Source organism: Ostrea edulis, chromosome 1, assembly GCF_947568905.1.
Source record: "Ostrea edulis chromosome 1, xbOstEdul1.1, whole genome shotgun sequence".
Taxonomy (NCBI): Eukaryota; Metazoa; Mollusca; class Bivalvia; order Ostreida; family Ostreidae; genus Ostrea; species Ostrea edulis.
In genome coordinates this window covers 35,364,694-35,387,015 of record NC_079164.1, presented here as the reverse complement: position 1 = coordinate 35,387,015, position 22,322 = coordinate 35,364,694, and the positions used below count along the sequence as shown (strand labels likewise).

Sequence of the window (22,322 nt, the reverse complement as noted above, 5' to 3'; positions counted from 1 at the left end):
TTTCAGTTTTGAATTCATCTGCTTTCATAAGCAATTTTTCAGCTTTGTCGATTTGATGTTTGCTTATCAAAAGCGATCTTGTAACGAACGCAACCAACCTATTCACTTTTTCTGTTTTGTTTTATTATCAAATAATCAAGAAAATATTTATTTTCGGATGAGGGCACCGAGGGAAAAAATAACTTTAAAGATTTAAAAAAAAAAAAAAACTTTAAAGATGTTCCCTATATATTTGTATGTAAATCTTTGATCCCCTATTGTGGCCCCATACTACCCCCAGGGGCCTTGATTTTAACAAACTTAAATCTGCACTATATCAAGAAGCTTTCATGTAAATATCAGCATTTCTGGCACAGTGGTTCTTGAGAAGAAAATTTTAAGAGATTTTTCCTATATATTTGTATGTAAAACTTCAATCCCCTATTGTGGCCCCATCATATCGGGGGGGGGGGGGCATGATTTTAAGAAACTGAAATCAGCACTATTTCAGGATGCTTTCATGTAAATATCAGCTTTTCTGCCTCAGTGGTTCTTGAGACGAAGACTTTTAAAGATTTCCCCTATATATTTGTATGTAAAACTTTGATCCCCTATTTTGACCCCATTCTACTCCTAGGGGCCAAGAATTTTTCCATCTTGAATTTGCACTATGTCAGGAAGCTTTCTGGTAACTTTCAGCTCTTCTGACGTAGTGGTTCTTTAGAAGAAGATTTTTAAATGATCCCACCCTTTTTTGCATTTCTATGATTATCTCTTCTTTGAAGGGGACATGGCCCTTTATTTATATATACATGAGAACCCTTCACCCAAGGATGCTCTTGGCCAAGTTTGGTTATAATTGGCCCAGTGGTTCTGGAGAAGTCGAAAATGTAAAAAGTTTACAGACAGACGACGGACAACAGGCGATCAGAAAAGCTCACGTGTTCTATCTAATAAATAAGTAAATGTATGATCAGACGACAATTTTACTTCATTATCATTGTTACATATCATACATGTATATACATGTAATAAGTAGTCCTTGAATTTGGAACTTTTATTACTCTTCTCCTCATAAAACAATATAATTTGCCTATTGAAGTTACCAATCTCATTATTTTCAACTTATTATGTTCCTTTTTGTGAAAATGTTGTTATTAATTGAATTCTGGTCTATATCCTTCAAGTTATGACCAACATGATTTATGCCATTCTTATTTTCTATGATTGAAATCCATACTTCATGCAATACTTACATTTGATTTTTGCGAATTTATTTCCAGATGGATACTTATTTGTCTATAGTATATTCAACTTGGACATGAAATAAAGCATGCATACAATTCAGTATAATTATTGTTTGTAAGATTGATAAGTTCTAGGATGTGAATTAAAAGTTCGAAATACGTTTTTAAATTTTTTTTTCATTGATACATTTGCAGTAAAAAAAAAAAAAATAGTGCTGTCCTATCAGTGTTGAAAATTAAAAAAAAGTTGGAGTCCTAACAGTATGTAAGCCCAAACACAAATACACTGTTTCCTATCGCATTTTGCACCAGTCCCAACTCCCCAAAATATATTGACAGGTCCCTTGCATACTGATTTTTTTTTTACTACGGATTACTCCGTTAACATGATCGAGATGTGAGGCATCGCTGATGTGACCGGTCAATAGGCGATGCTTGCTCCTCTTGGACGACTGATCCCACTTTTTGGTGTGTCTGGGGGTCCGTGTTTGCTGGATTTGTGCACCGTGACCTATTTTAGGGTTAAATATTTGTAAAGGTATCTTAGCTTTGTATAATCTTGTCAACAGTTTGACTAGATATATACAGATATGATGCATTTTCAATATATGACCATCTTAGTCCCACCCTGGGGCGTGAACCCTGAACTCAAGGGTAATGAAAGTCATAGATTTGATACAGGGCCAACAATTTAAATTGACTGCTTGACTTCCAGGAGTAAAGATTTATTTTTTTAAATTACATTAATTTTGATAGTTTTAGCCGCACCCCTCAGGCCCCATGGAGGAAGAGTTTATGAATTCACAATTTTTGTTCCCCTTCACCCAAAGATGTTACAAAGTGTATTTATCACAATTAAAATTGGTTGAAACTTTAGCCGTTTAGAGAAGAAGCTGAAAATGTTTATAAGTTTATGCACAACGTGGGACAAAGTTAGATAACAATAAATAAGTCACATAAAAATAAGCATATGATAATAGTAATTAAACTACACGTTGCATTCATGGGCGCCTGGGTCAAGGATATTGCACTATAAACTATATGTAAACAATAGAGGAAATTCGAACCACGAATAAATATTTTTCTCCGATCTATGATGTTCTTTTTAGATTTATTTTATGTTTCAGGAAGCTTAACTACATGTGTCGTTACCACAGAACACTAGTTTATCCACGTTTTAATAGATGTCTTATCCCACTGATTCATAATATATAACAAGGCATGCAACTCAATCTACCCCTTTCCGTACCCCTAGCACCGACAAAACAAAGCGTTGCACTGATATTTGATCACAGACACACGGTTGTGCCAAACTAGACCCGATCGTCGGAATTGTGTTGAGGTGTTTGATAAAACTAGAAAGTGTACAGTGAAGATATTTTTTTCCATGTATTCCTGAATTAATGCTTTCTTCCGTAACCAAATGTTTTCCTGCGAAATATATCCATAAATTGAGATATTACGCAAAAACGAACCTCGACCATCCATATTGCCGCTTCAGTAGCCTACACCCCGGTCACAGCATAGCCTACACGCCAGTCACAACATAGCCTACACCCCAGTAACAACATAGCCTACACCCCGATCACAACATAGCCTACACCCCGATCACAACATAGTCTACACCCCGTCACAACATAGCCTACACCCCAGTCACAACATAGCCTACACTCCAGTCACAACATAGCCTACACCCCAGTCACAACATAGTCTACACCCCAGTCACAACATAGCCTACACCCCGGTCACAACATAGCCTACACCCTGGTCACAACATAGCCTACACCCCAGTCACAACATAGCCTACACCCCAGTCACAACATAGCCTACACCCCGATCACAACATAGCCTACACCCTGGTCACAACATAGCCTACACCCCAGTCACAACATAGCCTACACCCCAGTCACAACATAGCCTACACCCCGATCACAACATAGCCTACACGCCAGTCACAACATAGCCTACACCCCAGTCACAACATAGCCTACACCCCGGTCACAACATAGTCTACACGCCAGTCACAACATAGCCTACACCCCAGTCACAACATAGCCTACACCCCGGTCACAACATAGTCTACACCCCAGTCACAACATAGCCTACACCCCGGTCACAACATAGTCTACACCCCGGTCACAACATAGCCTACACCCCAGTCACAACATAGTCTACACTACGGTCACAACATAGCCTACACCCTGGTCACAACATAGTCTACACCCCGGTCACCACATAGCCTACACGCCAGTCACAACATAGCCTACACCCCAGTAACAACATAGTCTACACTCCGGTGGCCTACACGCCAGTCACCACATAGCCTACACCCCGGTCACAACATAGCCTACACCCCAGTCACAACATAGCCTACACCCCAGTCACAACATAGCCTACACCCCAGTCACAACATAGCCTACACCCCGTCACAACATAGCCCACACCCCAGTCACAACATAGCCTACACCCCGGTCACAACATAGCCTACACCCCAGTCACAACATAGCCTACACCCCGGTCACAACATACATGCAGCCTACACCCCGGTAACAACATAGCCTACACCCCGGTCACAACATAGCCTACACCCCAGTCACAACATCGCCTACACCCCGGTCACAACATACATGCAGCCTACACCCCGATCACAACATAGCCTACACCCCAGTCACAACATCGCCTACACCCCGGTCAAAACATAGTGTACACCACGGTCACAACATAGCCTACACACCGGTCACAACATACATGCAGCCTACACCCCGATCACAACATAGCCTACACCCCAGTCACAACATCGCCTACATCCCGGTCAAAACATAGCCTACAACCCGCATGTTGGGGTATACTCGGTGATATATATATATGCCTCCGCCTGAATTTATCAATCTCATAAAAACGTACGGGTAATGCAAGTAACACTGGTAACATCCTGTGTATTCAGGAAGGTATACACAAGTTGTTCCCTCGGGGCTTCACACCTGCCTACCATTAGTTCCAATCTGATTAAAATCAGATCCTCGATCCGCTCCTCGTGTAGCGACAAGAAAGAAAAAAGAGGAGCGGATCGAGGATCTGATTTTAATCAGATTGCCATTAGTTCCGCCCCGCACTTAACTTACCTGATGAAAACCAACGAGTTAAAAACCTTGTTATTATATATAAGGAATCGCTGCAGTTTGTTGATCTAGGAGATTATCTACAGTAGAACACGTGATGATTTATGCATAGTGGCTTCGCCGTGGTGAGAATTATCACGTTTTCCACTATTCATCTCATCAAACTAGACAGGGAGTCTTTAGATAAATGCTGTTTGTATCATGAGAGTATGAAAAGGGGAAGACTTTGTACAATATAGATGTTATAAAAACATTGAAGATATACATGTGACATTTTAAAAGTGCTTCTGGTGTTTTGTTGTTGTTTTTTTTTTTATGGTTGTTGGTTTTTTGTTTTTGTTTTTTTTATTTTTCGGGTGGTTTTATTGGGAAGGGGGTGTTAATTCTTCATTCAATATGTCATTTTTCCAGTATATTTTTAAAAAATTATACCTACATGTACATAACCTGGCTTTATCATACATGTAAATGCATACGAAAATCCGAGGCATCTCTTGGGTAGACTCCTTATCTATTTCATCTGGATCCATGTACTGCTGTCTCTACGATAGATAACATACTCTAAAGCAACCCGGCCATTTCTGTTCTTGAATCAATTTTTTGGCCCATCTAAGCCGAAGGCTCAAGTAAGCTTTTCTGGTCAAATTTCTCGGTTGTCTGGCGGCGTCGTCGTCGGCGTAAATTTTCACAGTTTCATCTTCTCCAGAACTACTAGGCCAATTTCATCCAAATTTGGTTTTAAAAAACATCTTTGGGTAAAGGGGATTCCAGTTTGTTCAAATGAAGGGAGAAAATCACAAAAATAGGGTGGGATCATTTAAAAATCTTCTTCTCAAGGACCACTGGGCTAGAAGAGCTGAAATTTACATGAATTTGAGCTTTCCGACATAGTGGATATTTAAGTTTGTTAAAATCATGACCCCGGGGGGATGTTTGGGCCACGATAGGGAATAAAAAATTTACATGTGAATATATAAAGAAAATATCGAAAGATCTCAAGATCCACTGGGCCAGGAGAGTGGAGATTTACTCGAAAGCTTCCTGATAAAGAGTAGATTCAAATTAATTTGATCAGGTCATGGCCCCCATGGGTAGGGTGAGGCCACAATAGTTTTACATGCAGATATATAGGAAAATCTTCTCCAGAACCACAAGACCAATTTTAATCAAACTTGGAACAAATCATCCTTGGATGAAAGAAATTCAAGTCTATTGAAATGAAGGGCCATGCCCCTTCAAAAGGGAGATAATCAATAAAATGCAAAAATATGGTGGGGTCATTTAAAAATCTTCTCAGGAATCACTGGACCAGGAAAGCTGAAATTTACATGAAAGCTTCCCGACATAGTGAAGATTCAAGTTTGTTCAAATGATGACCCCTGGGGATAGAGTGGGGCCACAATAGGGTATCAAAGTGTTATATGCAAATATAAACGGATAACCGTTAAAATCTTCTTAGGAACCACCTGCCCATAAGAGTGGAGATATAAGTGAAAGCTTCCCGACATTGAGTAGATTCGAATTTGTTCAGATAATAGCCCCCGAGGGTAGGTGGGACAACATTAGGGGATCAAAGTTTTACATGCAGATGTATAGGAAATCTTTTTTTCCAGAACCATTGGGCCAATTTCAATCATACTTGATAGAAATCATCTTTAGGTAAAGGGTAATCCGAGATTCCTCTGACTCTTACCCCCGCTTTTATATTTGACATGTGCGGGGGAGAGTCAGAGCGGACTCCATATTGAAAAGTGGGAATTCAGCGACACTAGCTGGTGTCGCTGCTTTACCTACCTCTTACAACTTTATTTCGCGGATCTATCTTCCAAGATGCGAGGATTCAGTTATCGGAAGATTATTCTACAAATACATCATGATTAATACGATGCTATCGCCGTTTAAACGATGAAATTTTGTGTTTATATGTGCTGACGTCGTGCGCAAAGAAATCAAATGGCGAGGCGGCGACCGAATTCAAGTGATGCTCCATTTGTCGGTGTTAGGGCCGTTTAAACGGCGATAGCATCGTATTAATCATGATCTATTTACAGATTTATCTTCCGATAACTGAATTCTCGCGTCTTGGAAGATAGATCCGTGAAATAAAGTTGTAAGAGGTAGGTAAAGCAGCGACACCAGCTAGTGTCGCTGAATTCCCACTTTTCAATATGGAGTCCGCTCTGACTCTTCCCCGCACATGTCAAATATAAAAGCGGGGGTAAGAGTCAGAGGAATCTCGGATTAGGTAAAGGGGATTTATGTGTTCAAATGAAGGGCCATGCCCCCTTCACACGGAAGATAATCACAAAAATGTAAAAATAAGGTGGGGTTATTTAAACTTCTTCTGAAGAATTACAGGGCCAAAAACGCTAAATATTACATGAACGCTGATAAAGTGGAGATTCAAGTTTGTAAAAATCAGAGGACCCCTGGGGTCATAATTGGGATAAAAGTTTTACATGCGAATATATGGGGAACCAAACTTGACACAAAGCACCCTTAGATGAAATTTATTAATATGAAAGGTCATACCCGTCTACAAGCCTGAAGGACATATGATAATTATTGAATTTGTAGTCAAGTTTGATAATTAAGTTTGTTTAGTCGTTATCTTTGAAAAGTTTTTTCCTGAACCAAGCTGCTTGTATAATGATAGATTTGCTCAAGCATGTTTATTCTAGGAACTGCTGCTCAGGTGAGCGATGTGGCACATGGGCCTCTTGTTATTTCTTATGCCTCTGAATCGAAGTTTTTGGTCTGTCTGTCTATCTGTAACAAAAACGTTAACTTTGATCATATCATTTACACCAAAAGAAATAGAGCATTGATATTTGGCGCAAGACCTCTCCATTGATAGCAAACTCCTTGACATTGACATTGACCTGGTTCTACTTTGTTGTAATCCGGGGGCATCAGTGTTTCACAAACACATCTTGCTATTTATAGATTCATATACAAATATTATCTTGCATTATGAATATCATTATTCGATACAATTCATTGCCTTTCAATTCACGGATTACGTCCACTATGGTTGATACGAACAGCCACTGAAAATAAGGGATGTAAAAAAGATTCGCAATTCTAATATCGTGTATGACCGCCATTCGCACCGAAGTATTCTTCACACTTGCGACGCATTGAACGAATCAGGTTGTGCAGAAATGCGAGGGGAATGTTCCGCCATGTGCGCAATAAAGAACGACGCAAAACGTCCAACGTAGCAGGGGGGGGGGGGTGGCTCTTGACGTAGACATCGTTCCATTTCATCTCAAACACGTTTTATAGGCGATAATTTCGGTGACATCGCAGGCCAGGGTAGCACATTCACGTTTTGCTGCTGTAGATAGTCACTAACAACGCGTGCGGTGTGCGGTCGTGTGTTGTCCTGTTGCAGAATGACGTTACGCTTGTTATTGTGAAGGACTGGAATGACATGCTGACGGACAATCTCGTCACGGTATCATTCGCCAGTTAAATTTTCTTCCACTATCACCAAACTTCCACATGTATTGTAATTCCACCCAGACCTTAACGCTCCCTCTGAAAATTGGCGGCGCTGAATAACACAGGCGTCAATGTATCATTCTCCGGCACGACGGTAATTCCGAACAAGGCCGTCACTGCTGTCGAGATGAAATTTCGAATCGTCCGTAAAGAGAACTTCCGCCAAGTCTCTGTTATTGAAATGATGATGGCTCCTACACCACTCTAACTTTACAACACGGTGACGCCACAAAACGTCGAGGACGGATGTTGGCCTTTCGCAATCTGTTCCTTACGGTACGAGGTCTTATCCGTTTATGACCAGAGATGCTTCTTGCAATTAAAGAAGCCGATTGTAATCGATTACTCAAATGTGACGTCTGTATATGGCCATAAGTGAGTCATCATTTCATTTTTTCACTATACATGTATATTTCAGTGAATATACACTTATGAAGTCAGTATCAATCCGATTTCCATAATCTTTACATTTAATCATGCAAAATTGTTCAAATGCTAAGCAAGTTGTGCCACATTGAGAATAATTTATGAAATCATCAGGGGAAAATTTCTAACCTCAAAATACTACAATTTCTTACGAAATTTGTGCCGTAAAATTTAAATTTCGCATTTGATGGGCGATTATCACCACAACGCCAACAGATAAACTTATTTTGACATAATATGAAAAAACTAAAAACAATTCTACATTTTATGATATCATGTCGATAAAAATGAGCTACAAATAACGTTGCAATGAAAAAAATTTCAAAAAGGCACTTTTCAATGAAATATATGGTGAAAAAGTGAAATAATAACTCACTTATAACCAGGTACTGTACATATTTTTCCGACGTGACGTCACACGCGGGCGTCCTGGTTGTTTGCGGTCCCAAACGGTGCCAGTTTGCTGACATCATCTTCATAAAGCATATAAACTCCAAACTGCCTCGTCACATTGCTTTGAGACACCCCAGCTTCCGGCATCCCAATAGTACGCAAATGATCATTTTCAGTCATGCGAGACATTTCATTTTTTTATTCCAAAAACCGATGGTTTTCTCTTCATTACATTGAATACTATCAACGAATGCAAGGGATTCTAATCGATTACTTACCATGTGTCGCTAATAGGCTCGAAACTCCAGCAAAGCGTGTTGTGACCATCAAGGCGAATCGAACGCAATACTTAGCAAATTGAATACTCAAACACGCGTTTAGTACATGTATATCAAAATATGCCGTTAAAACAAAAAAGAGCGATCAAAGAATACTTTTTATCTAAATTTTAAGTAAACATAGTTTCTTTTTTCCCCCGTTTGTATACATGCTTCAACCAAGGAACATTGTTGTTAACATACCAAATATCAAAAACTGTCAAAACACAAAATAAAAATATGGCCCGGACAAACTTTGTATGAGAAGCGGAAGGAGAAGAAGAATTCACACTAAAACTGTCCCCTTCTGGGAAGGGAGGACATAATTAAGTGTTGGACAAACACGACCCCTGGATATACCAGAGGTGGTATGTACATAGCAGGAGTAAGCATCCCCTGTCGATCGGTCACACCCGCCGTGAGCCCCATATATTGATCAGGTAAACGGAGTAATCCGTAGTCAAATCAGTATATAAAGAACGGCCTAATAATTGGTATGAAACATGTCAGATAGCACTTTACCCAATGACAGGTTGTGTTGGCAAACTAGATCTGTTATGCTGAACAAAATATATAGTACGGATCAGACGTGGAAGACTCCATGGTATCGTTCACTGGGATATATCAAATCGACATATGAATGAAAATAATTACAGTTAATAAATAAATCGTCGTCGATATATCTAAATGTCGAGTTGAAGGCCACAGCAATATATACAGCTCCATAACGTTTTGACCCAACATGGTTTTGTGAACAAATAAAATGCACATTTTAAATTGTCTCATCCTCTGATAACAATGGGGGTGTCACGTGTAGATACACTCTGAATAAGAAATATGAAACAGTGAAGGACTTAAAGGGTATAGGAAGAAAGAGTAGGTCAAACAGTTTTCCAGATTTTTTTTTCGGTATAGTAACCGGTATTGCTCTGAAATTTTGTCACAACCTCCCTCTCAGAGAAATACATAATCAGTTTACATTTCAACTTAATTAGTACACCATGACCTACTTTAGGGCTAAAAGTAGATCAAATGATTTTCTGGACTTTTTATCAGCATGGATAGATATTGCACCAACATTTTGTCACAGTCTCCCTCTCAGAGAAATATATAATTAGTTCACGTCAGATGGGTTGGTGCACCATAACCCACTTTAACGCTTTTCTATTCAGAATTCAGAATGAGTGTTGTATCAATTCAGAGTGCACAATATGCTTCCATGTTGAATTTCACTGTCCGACGGGCGTATATTGTACCATTTGCGGTACTCTTGTTATGGTGTATAGAATTGAATTATCAGTCATCGACTTTATAGTTGCATTAGCAAAATACGACGTGCAAGCGAGATGAGTATCAATTTTCTCATAATCAGTTATTACGTATATCGCAGAATAATGACCGCGGCATTCCTTTGATATTTGCAATAGCCGTGGTAGAATAGTATATGACCAAAGAAAGCACAGGGTCGCGAACTCACACGTTTCCATAGTTTCCCATAATACGAACAATTTACAAATGACATACATGTAATATGTCATACGATGTACAAGTAGGTTTTATATCAGAGTGAAAGGTCAGTTTTTATTTTTAATCGAGAAATAAGTTACATCGAAACAACACACGTCTGTTATTGACATAACATAGGTAAATGTTGAATCGACATAAAAAAAAATTTAACTAGACAAGCTGAAGAAATATAATTATATAATATGTTGGCACCAAATACAGAAAATAAGTAATACCACTTGAATGAAACATAGCCATCCTCATAACTTGCTGAAACATGAATGCACTGAACAACACAATTCCAAATACCGCGATTTGATCGGAAGACTTTTTTTTGGGCAAAAAACAAAAATGAAATACTTGTAGATACGATTTCATCTAAAATGCAAGAATCTATTTCACCTATTAACCATGTTGTCTCCACCGCACAAGTTTGCGAGGTCAAATTTGGCATTTATTATTTCGGCCATTTGTAACCTAGAGCCAAAAATTGCATGACGTCGAAAACAAACCGTTATGTGATGCTCAATCGAGTTAGAGTGACACAGTTTGTATAGACACTGAAGTAGATAGTAACTGTAGCAAAATGTTTAGCTAACCCCATCCCCACCCCCTCATTGCAAAAATGAATTATCAGATCATCCAGTCTTATCCACCTTTAATCTTATTTTTTGTAAGTTCCATTGTCTACTTTCCTGAATCTTTCAGAATCAATGATTTCATAGTTCGGGATTTTATAGCCGACAATGTTTTTAAATCGGCTTTCTTGTACGTAATCAAATAGTTTCTTCACCGCCACAGGGATGTGTTCAACACCCGCAAGCTCTGCTAGTTCGGAATGATAATCCCACTGTCTGTTCCCCAGGACGTGGGCGTGTCGTACCGGTAATCCCTGGGACAATCTACTCTGAAAGTCCTTCTCTGTATCTAAAAGCATGTCTTCCTTTGATGGTAGTCTGCATTTTCCCGACAATGATGACAGAAAGAACTGAATCTGGACATCAAACTGGGGAAATGGACAAATTACAGTGGGCATCCCGACAAATGCCATGGTGGGATGATCAATGTGAATCAAGTGTTTGTACAGAGGAGTAATTCTCTCATCAGAAATCTTAACCTGACAGTCTTCAGACAGGAACGGGAAGTAATAATGATATCCGGTACAAAGCAGTAGAACGTCTATGTCTGTCTCGTCTCCGTTCAGGAAGGTGACAGAACGAGTCCCTAACTTCTTAATTCCCGGTTTCTGTTGCACATTGTCTGGGAGGTAGGTCTGTAGTGGAGGTTTGTTGTGGCTTAAGTAAACCTGTAACACACAAAAATATTCTCAAATGAAAATTATTAAGTGATGATTTGACCTTGTCCCTTGCGAAACAGATACACTTCTGATACATACTTCACTGTAATAATGATAAAATTGTTCTGTTTTATCTACTTTACTCCTGGACACACAGTTAGCGTCATTGTGAACTTTGATCCCTTTACCAACATTCTGAAATCTTTATCTTGTGAATGTGAGATTGAGTTCAAGAAAAGGGGAAAAGGCGAATATGATCTTTCATCTTGGATATCTAACAACAGAGCAGAATTGAAAAATTTACATATCCTTAATAAGGTGGTTTAATTCATTTTCGTGGACATCAAAGTTTGTGAATTTGCCAAAAAATTATTTTCAGTTTGTACATTTGTGGACTGATACTCTAATTCGTGTCTTAAGACTTTGTAGTTTTCCTCAACCGCGAAACTTGAGAGTTCAACGAATGGTATTAACTGGGGTTGAGGTTCCACGGAGGAGCTATATTGTTCTTTAATGTCTATATTATTTGACAATCTTCCTTCATCTAGAAGATAGTCTTTTGATATTCTTCCTTTATCTAAAAGATAGTCTCTATACAGAAAAAGACACGCAACCCTACAGGTATACATGTAAATATACTCTGATAATCACACCGTTAAAGTTTGATATAAACAAGGTCCGGCGTGCATCCTCAGTAGGAATCACAATTGATCAATTCCCGTAGACAGTCATTAACAAGCCTAATAACTGTTGTATATTGTCGCCGATTTTCGGCAATTTCCACATCTCTCGTGATATTTTTACACAAATTTGTCATATTGCAGTATATGTATTTCTTATGCCTATAGAAATATAGTCAGCAGCCAAGTGGCGCGTTTAATCCAATGAAAGAGCGACATTCTAATATAATAAAGCATGCAAAAACAGGCAAAGACTAGTTTCCAGCTGTGGAGATTGCGTTAAGCCTAGACGATACAAGGAAGCTTCATAGAGAGAGAATTGAACAGTATGACGGCCGTCTCGTGCAATGAGTCTCAAAGGTTATTGGATGTAATCAGAAGAATGTCCATTGTTTAGAGAAACATCGATGACCGAATATATCGTAATGACACGTTACGAAATTTCCAATATGCTCTGTGAACAATCAACATGTACACAAAGATATAGGGGTCACGGCAGGTGTGACCGGTCGACGGGGGATGCTTACTCCTCCTGGGCACCTGAACCCACCTGTGGTATATCCAGGGGTCCGTGTTTGCCAAACTCTATTTTGTATTCCTTATAGGAGTAATGAGATTGATCACTGTTCGTTATCTTCACCTTTCATGCACTATAATGTCAAAAATGCGAAGATCAAACGCGCCCTTATGCCAGACATTTTAACATGAATATCGACCGTATAAACCCAGGGTTTTGTTTTGAACACGCATTTATTTCGTAATTTTATGCAGACTATCTATATGTTAAATAGGTAAGTCTGAGGAGAATTACAGTCTTTATATACATCCGGTTTTGTGCAATCTGCTTCAACCAGACGTTCGACTGTTTCCGTAAACTCTAACGAGTCTTACGGAAACAGCCAAGCGTCTGGCAGAACGATCCGTTACCATGGGTCTACAACAGTTTTAACACTCTCTACCCAGAGTTGTCGTTCCTTGCTCTCACTAACACATGTAAGTGAGTGTAAGGAACGATAACACTGGGTAGAGATTGCAGTCTTACAGAAAAAGCCATGCGTCTGGTCGAACGAGACTATCATATTCTCTCCCTCTAACGGCAAGTATCGTAAACATGCATATATTACCTGTTTGTTGTCAATAAAGAACACCTATTTGCAGTAACGAAGCACCTTACCATTGAAGCTTCACGTGAAACCTCCACAGCAATATCTTGGCCCGATGAACCTGCCCCCAGACATACAACCCTTTTGTCCCGGAACATTTCGGAGCTTCGATAGTCGTGACTGTGGATCATCTGACCTTGGAAGTCTTCCATCCCGGCAATTGTGGGATACCGAGGGAGAGAGAAGTGACTGGAATATTGTATGCATTGAAATTGGTATACAAGGATATTGTAGTGGTACATATGAATAATTAAAATCATAGAGAAACATTCCACAGTACTAAAGCGTTTCCATGGTAACATACGGTCAGAAATCAGCTGAAGTGTCTAATGACTATCTTCAATCTACCAGAGAGTACAATCTACCAGAGAGTATACAATTTTTATTTAAATATTTAGATCTACTTAATAAAAAATAAATTTCTTTTGAAAATACATAAGGGCACGAAAGCAAAGCATGCCGGCACGAAAGTGTTGCAGTTCATACCCTCATGCATTTTTTAAAAATGAAATTTATTTCTTATATCTACATTCTACTTTCATTTCTATCGGAATTCCAAGCCGTTAAAATAGACATACTATGTGTTCTAGATTAATCAATATTCATACGCGCACTGTTCACATTCATGAGAAAATGACTGTCGTTACAATTTGCAAAGATATCAAAGGGAAAACACTTGGAAATGTAAATATTTGTCCTTGATCAGTTATACGTGTACTTGTCAGGAATGATCAGAACCAGTTCACATCAGCTCACCCATTACAGACTACAACAGCATCGAACTCCTGAGTGTGAACCTGCCCCGGATCTGTGACATCACAGTATGACACTTCCCATAATTCCTTGTCCTCTGTACATGGTCTGCATTGAACTCTGGTCACCATTGTGTTTAGCTGTCATGATATTGAATTATTCATCAAGATGTAACCACTGTACAGAATTCAGACATAGAGAAATTTATTTATTTGATTTTTGCAGTCATAATATATGATACACCATGATTTATAGGACAATTGATACAAACAAACGAAAAATAGATGGATGCATGGATTGATATATTTTGTGGCATAACTAGGTTGTAATATACACAAATATAAATTCCTAAAATAACAAGAGACCCACGGTTACCCGAGTATCATAGTCCATACAGAGAGTCTCATATTTGCATATAAACCTCAATATGGAGTCTTGTGATCTTCAAAATAGAAACAATTCATATTCAATTACAGAAGAAGGAAAAATGGAAGTTTGAAGCATATAAATCATTTTAATATTCCCTATTTTTTTTTTTTTTTTTAAAAACCCATCTTAATTATGTAACAAGGACTTAAACCCCTGACCCAGGAGCCATGAATTTCACTATTTAGGTAGAGAGCTTCATAGACATCATAATCATACATTTATATTTTAAAATATTTATAGGAGAAGTAGAGAAGAAGATTTCTAAGATTTAATCCATTTTCACTATTTGGCCATATTGGCCCCGTCCGAAGGCCTAAACCCTTGACCCAGGAGCCATGAATTCCACAATTTTGGCAAAGAGCTTCATGGACATTTATATAATCATGCATTTCGTTTTTCTCTAATATATATGGGAGTAGAAAAGATTTTCTATGATTTATTTACATTTTCACTATATGACCAACAGAGCCCATCATAGGGCCTGAACCCCTGACCCATAGGCCATGAATTTCACAAATTTATAGAGGGCTTCGTGGATATCATAACCATGCATTTAATTTTTCTCCCACATGTATGGGAATAGGGAGTAAGAGTTTTTTAAATAAGGCATTTGTATCATATTTGGCCCCGCCCATGAGGCCCAAGGGGTGATAAGGTCATACATTTCACAATTTAAAGTTTTCAAGAAGTTAAAAATGTAAAATTGTTAACGAACAACGCACGACGACGGACGAAGACCAATGGACTAGGTCACCTGAGTGACTCAGTTGACCTAAAAATAGGGAAATTGTAAAAAAAAAAAAAAAAAAAAAAAAAAAAATCATGATGTTCAAAATTTGAAATATATTACTCCTCCCTATTCAACTCTATATAAATTTTCCCCTTTATTTTGGACTTCCATACAGTAAATTGTATTCATTTTAATTTTTAAAAAAAAAGATAAATTAAGTTTTTATTTTCATCATTTTTGTAAAATGTTTGTAGCAAATGTCGTTAATGGCAGGGTCCTATTCCGGTGTGGAATCCTCAAAGTTCTTTACCTTGATATATCTATAAAGATTGTAGTGATCTGCATAACTCTGCAAGTATTCTAACACATCCTGATGTGTTACAAAAGAAGGCAGAGATGTTTTAAATGGAAACTTCGGGAAAGCCATCGTTTCCTTCGGTATGTTAGTCCTGTGAAATAAAATTAGGAGATTAAAGATTCATCTGGGGGGGGGGGGGTAGATCTTCAATCCATTCTCCTAAATATGTATTAAGTTACTACAACTTGTACTTCACTTTAGGAGCGAATAAAATATCTTACTTTAATCGGATCATAGATGCAAAAAAAACCAAAAAAAAACTGCCATCACACTACCCCCCCCTCTCTCCCTCCCTCTCTCTCTCTCTCTCTCTCTCTCTCTCTCTCTCTCTCTCTCTCTCTCACACACACACACACACACATTATTCTTCAAATTTATTGATAACTTTGGAAAAATTTGAGAAAAGATCATTAGACAGAATAATTTCAAAGGCAAACTCAAAAGCTACACTTTAAATACATGTAGTTTGTTAATGTCAAATATTTGAACTGTTATTCAGTAATTCATTTAAAAAACAAGAGGCCCATAGGCCACATCGCTCACCTGAGTCACCTTGGCCTATATTTAAATATTTTCCCTATACTATGTTCGCATGTAAAACTTTGATCCCTATTATGGCCCCAACCTACCACCAGGGGCCATGATTTTTACAACTTGAATCTGCGCTATGTCAGAAAGCTTTCATGTAAATGTAAACTTTTCTGGCCCAGTGATTCTTAAGAAGAAGACTTTAAAAAAAATTCTCTATATATTTGTATATAAAACTTTGATCCCCTATTGCGGGCCCCATCCTACCCCCAGGGGCCATGATTTTAACAAACTTGAATCTGCAGTATGTCAGAAAGATTTCATGTAAATTTGTACTTTCCTAGCCCAGTGGTTTTTTAAAGATTTTCCCTACATTTTTGTATGTAAAACTTTGATCCCCTATTGTGGCCCCATCCTACCCCCGGCCTCATGATTTTAACAAATTTGAATCTACACTATGTCAGGAAGTTTTCATGTAAATTTCAGCTCTTCTGGCTCAGTGGTTCTTGAGGAGATTTTTAAATGACCCCAATGCAAGGTGAAGATAACAAACAGTGATCAATCTATTTTTGCAATTTTGTGATTATCTCTCATTTGAAGGGGTATGACCCTTCACCCAAGGATGCTTTTGGTCAAGTTTGGTTGAAATTGGTCCAGTGGTTCTGGAGAAGAAGTTGAAAATGTAAAAAGTTTACAGACGAACGGACAACAGGCGATCAGAAAAGCTCACTTGAGCTTTCAGCTCAGGTGAGCTAAAACAGTCAAACTAAAAACCAACAAAGAATATCGTTCTTGAGCATTTAAACCCCTTTCACACATTCATGGATAAAACGCCGGATCATCCCGGATCGTCAATCCGTGATGGTCCGTGGCAATCCACCGTGTACACACCGTATATGCATCCGGCGGCGTCCGGCACCATCTGGCATGGTCAAGCCAAACTGGGGGAAAATTAAACATGTTTAATTTTTTCCTCGGATCATCCAGGAAGAAAAGCATCCGTATTGATCCGTGTAGGTTCCATGTACATCCGTGTATCAACCGAGAGGTCCGTGTAGTCACCAAAGTGTCCGTGTAAAGCCCGGGGTACTCCCGTGTACGAAACATTTCTGCTGAAAAACACGGATGTTTACGGACTGTACACGAATTGTTCTCGGAAACTACACGGACAGTCACGATGTTAACACGGGTAGCTACCGTGCTTATCCGTAAAGAAACCGGTGTTTTACGTGTTTGCATCGTGAATTACCGTGTTGACACCGGCATTAGAACCTTAGATGCCGGATGACTAGAATTTTGCATCCGGCGTCGACCGTCGTTGTGAAAGGGGCTAGGATGCAATATGCTACAAATAACCTCTAAGGACATTTTACAAGTTTAAATTGTAAACATTATCTGTTCTGATGCCCATGCTATTTCACTCTTATAAGAATGTACTATTAAATGTAGGTCTACGTCAACAACTTTGAATTTATTCATAAGATAAGATAGCATGTACCATTATCGACGAGACGTTCCAGTGGCGGATCTAGAGGGGGTTACGGGGGTTGCAACCTCCCCTTCGGTTTGAATATTTTTTCAAACTAAGTTATTGGGGGGGGGGGGGGGGGAGGGTGTCTTCAATCCCCCTTTTTTGAGTGGAAAAGATAAAACTTGGATCACGCTCCCTTAAATCAGTGTATTTTTTCTGGATCCGCCACTGCGTTCCGTTATATCTTTTGAATTATAAAAACATGAGCTGAAGGTACTCCTTCAAAAATTCTGCATATTATATATTTCATAAGTTCAGTGTATGATAAATATATATTCCTATGTTATGAAACTGACCTTACCTGAGATTTTTGTACATGGACGATTGGATTGGTAAACCATTCTCGTCTTTTCCTGTAGCGTCTGTATAGACCCATGTCCCTCCAACTACAGAATTTATCTCAAAACAAACCACACTAAAGAGATCCGGGCTAGCACACAGATGACGGACGGCACAGAGACCAGCTGCACCGGCCCCAATCACTGCCACTCGCGTAGCCATCAGGCTAAATATGAAAGTAGGAAAGATTGAAAGTAAGAAGATCGTGTACAGCGCATGTGTTGTACAATAACAAAGAAACCCAGTGGCGGATTTAAAGGATGCCCGTCCTCCTCTTTTTGTGGTTGCTTGTTTGTTTTACGTCCCATCGAGAATTTTTCACTTATATTGAGACGTCACCAGTTAGAGGTGAATTACTTTTTTGCTATGTATTCTTTGGGGGGTGAGGGGGACATTTTTCAACTTAATGTAGATCTACTGTATCACAGGTAACTTAATGTACAGGTTTTAAATGTTGAAAGCAAGAAAAAGACGTAAAACACTTTTTTTCTGGAACTCAACAGTAATGAAAAAGACCAAATTTATAATTTGATACACATTTACGCAAAAATATCAAACATTTGTATATCAAGTTTTTCAACAATATATTTACTATCTGTGGAGATCGAAATGACACAGAATATCCTGATGCATAATAATTTTACAACATGCACATCAAGAAGTTTTCTTTAATGAGGCATGGGCAAGATTTGAGCTGAATTTTTTCAAATTTTATTTTTCTATTTTTAATGTTTAGAATGCTTAACTAAGGTATTTCTAGTGGTCAGCAAATTTGAATGTCAGTTGTCAAGGTACATGGGAGATACAGAGCTCACAATTCTTTGTTATGTAAACAAGGCTCGTGTCATGTTTTCGTTTGTTTGTTTGTTTGTTACTAGGAAGAGTTTCGTAGTAGAAACGAATTAGACCCGTCGTATTTCATTAGAAAATAGAGACACGTAGTAATAAAAGTAATTCTAAACATGGCAGTTATTTTCTCAGGGGCTAATAGGTATTTGGCAGGGCTAACAACTTTTACAAACAGTTAGCCCTGCAAATCTAGCTAATTTTTACATCAAGTTTCAAACACTGTTAGAAAGGGGGAAATGATGTGTAAACAGTTCGCTGACATTTACACGAACGTTCCAAGGATCACGTGACAAGCTCCGGGAAATCTTCATGGATGACTCGGTCATCGTCAGGAAAAAGGGAAAAAAGAGAAAACGTGTCTAAACATTCTAGGCACTGTTGATATTTCTATTGTGTACATGAAATAAATTGGATAGACCTCAAAAACACTTCCCTTTTTTGTGTGTAAACAACAGATGCCATAAACCCGCGGTCAGTGGATACAATTGTTTTGTTTTGAACATATTTTATTGATGAAATCAAAAGGATTGGGAACAAGTTCTGACAACTTACAAGTCCCTCTCCTAAAATATTACAATATGTCATGCAAGGTAATAATTAACAGGTATAATGTACAATGATTAAACAAATCTACAAGTTTCTTCTATAAATTTATGAACAACTGAAAAAATAGTTATATTAGTTTGCAGAGGTAAATTGACATCACCGCATAATAACAATTTTGTATCAATATTAACCAAGTCAAGCATGAAAAGACGATTAAAAAGATCATTTCTAGCCCTGGAGTAATTTTTACAAGCAAAAAAGAAATGATATATATCTTCATTAGTATGTCCACATGTACAATGCTTCTATTTTATCAGAATCAGAATATATTAACTTGTTATCGCCGTTGTTATCATTAATTTGTATTGGAGGTATTTCATTCGATGATTTAATATTAAACGAATCTTTCATCAGCTTCCAATATAACTTATTATTGTCTTTACTAGAATCGTCTAAGTAGGTTTCTATATTGTCATAATAATTTGTTATCGCGTGTTTTTTCATATCGTTAACCGAATTCCGAACTTTTCTATAAGCAGACCAGTCGGAGTCATTTTTTTATTTTAATGCTTTATTGCGAAGCCGATCTCTAATTCTGATTGTCTTCCGTATCATAGAATCAAACCATGGTTTATCTCGCGGGCGAACTGTTATAATTTGTTCAGGTATACATTGACGAACACAAGAAAGAAATTCGGATGTAAAATGTTTGGTTGCCAAATCTAAAGTATCTGCTCCGTTGATAATATTTGCCCAGTTACAATTTTCAATTAAATAATTGAGTTTTATAAAGTCAGCATTTTTATAAATCCATACTTTACGCGTGTATGCACGATTGTACTTTATGTTCGAAAAGAGGGAGATGTATGTGGCACTATGATCACTGATCGTCGGTTCGATTTGTAATACACCCGATTCACACGATTGAATCTCTGTAGAGGTCAATATTGGGTCAAGCAGTGCCAGGTTCCGTGTAGCGACAGTTATATTATTTACTAGACCATGAGTTGAAATAATTTCACGAATATTGTGTGATAATGGAGCATTAAGAAAATCTACATTTAAATCGCCTACTATAATTATTTTGTCGGAATATTCGCTAACTGTGTCTAAACTCCACGAAAGTTTGGACCAAAAAGAGCTGTCGGAACTGGGAGGCCTATAAATACAGCAAAGATGATAAACACAGGTATTGTTATCTACTTCAATCCATATACACTCAAGATCGGCGGGCTCAAAGTCTGGGCGTCTTGTAGCGCGTAGTTGATTTGACAAATATATCATAACACCGCCTCCAAAACAATTTCTATCTTTACGAATTATTTTATTAGATACAATATTACATGATTTATTCCAAATTAGGTCCAAAATGAGCATAACATTGAACATGTATAAAATAAATGATAAAATATATTATAATGGTCATTTGACAAGAAAGTTTCATTTTTGAAAATATATGAGGTTATGATACATGTAAATTGATTAGTGCGTCATGAAAAGTGTGCCGACCGGCGTGAAACTTTGTTGTTCAAACCCTCCTGGGTTTCTTTTTTAAACAAATACATATTTCCTTAATATGTACATCCTACTTTCATTTCTGTCGGAAGTCCCACTCATTAGAATAAACGTACTATATCTTTATTTTTTAAGATTCATTGTTTACAACCTCATACATAAAGAATTGAAGAAACTAGTCTAGTATACTCAATCAGCTTTGATATATATATATATATATATAAACATATATATATATATATATATATATATATATATATATATATATATATATATATACATGTATATATATATATACATATATGGGAGGGAATGAAGTGTCGTTTCATTTGAAATCAACCATTGAAAATAAAATACTGGGGTGATGAACATTTGGTGAGTTTCAGAAAGAATTGTGAATTTAAAAGATTCGTAGACCTTTATAATTTTTAGCAAATATGATTCTCAAAAATATTAAGCGGCCAATATTTTCTTATCTATAAAGACCTATGTTTTTAAAATTAATAACGATTATCTACATATTATGGTTTACATGTATACAAAGTTTGATGACTACCGTATTTCAAGATATTGAGCAGACAATATTTTCTTATGTCAAAGATAATTTGACCCTGACCTTTGACCATGTGACTTCAAAATCGACAATCAACACGAATTCAACAATTTCTTCTTGGTACGGTTATATGTAATTTGATGTAAATGTATAACACCGGCTTATCTGAACACAATTCACGCGGTCCTATGTCACTTCACGTAATCTACGTAACCAGTCTATAATAGACGTATGTAATTAACACACTGTACCCAATCTTGAAATCGTTCAATAGAATACGCAACGGACCTCCATCACAGAAGAGCTGATTTGTCGTTAATTGCATAAATCAAGTCCACTATCTTCTTTTCTTTTTTTTTTACAAATCTTGCATGATTTGTTAGATATGGAGTTAGAATAGTTATTTGAACTTGATCAATCCGTTTCAATTCATAACGTTTCAGTGAAATCCTGCAGGTAGATCGAAAACTTCTCCCAGAAAGCACGGAGTTCCTTCTTGTCCGTCGGAAACTTTAAATAAGACTGGGACTCCATAAGACTGATCATAGAGGGCGACA

The 22,322-nt window shown here is 37.8% G+C and overlaps 1 protein-coding gene across 1 annotated transcript; it reads right to left on the bottom strand.

Moving 5' to 3' along the window:
• Nucleotides 1-10,670: 10,670 nt before the first annotated feature.
• On the bottom strand, nucleotides 10,671-18,486 carry LOC125658282 (uncharacterized). The gene is made up of 5 exons (XM_048889500.2): nucleotides 18,265-18,486; nucleotides 15,857-15,995; nucleotides 14,391-14,527; nucleotides 13,646-13,823; nucleotides 10,671-11,800 (listed from the first exon to the last, which is right to left on the bottom strand). The coding sequence occupies exons 1-5, from the start codon at nucleotides 18,462-18,464 to the stop codon at nucleotides 11,159-11,161; spliced, it is 1,296 nt and encodes a 431-aa protein (XP_048745457.2). The 5' UTR covers nucleotides 18,465-18,486; the 3' UTR covers nucleotides 10,671-11,158.
• Nucleotides 18,487-22,322: the final 3,836 nt, after the last annotated feature.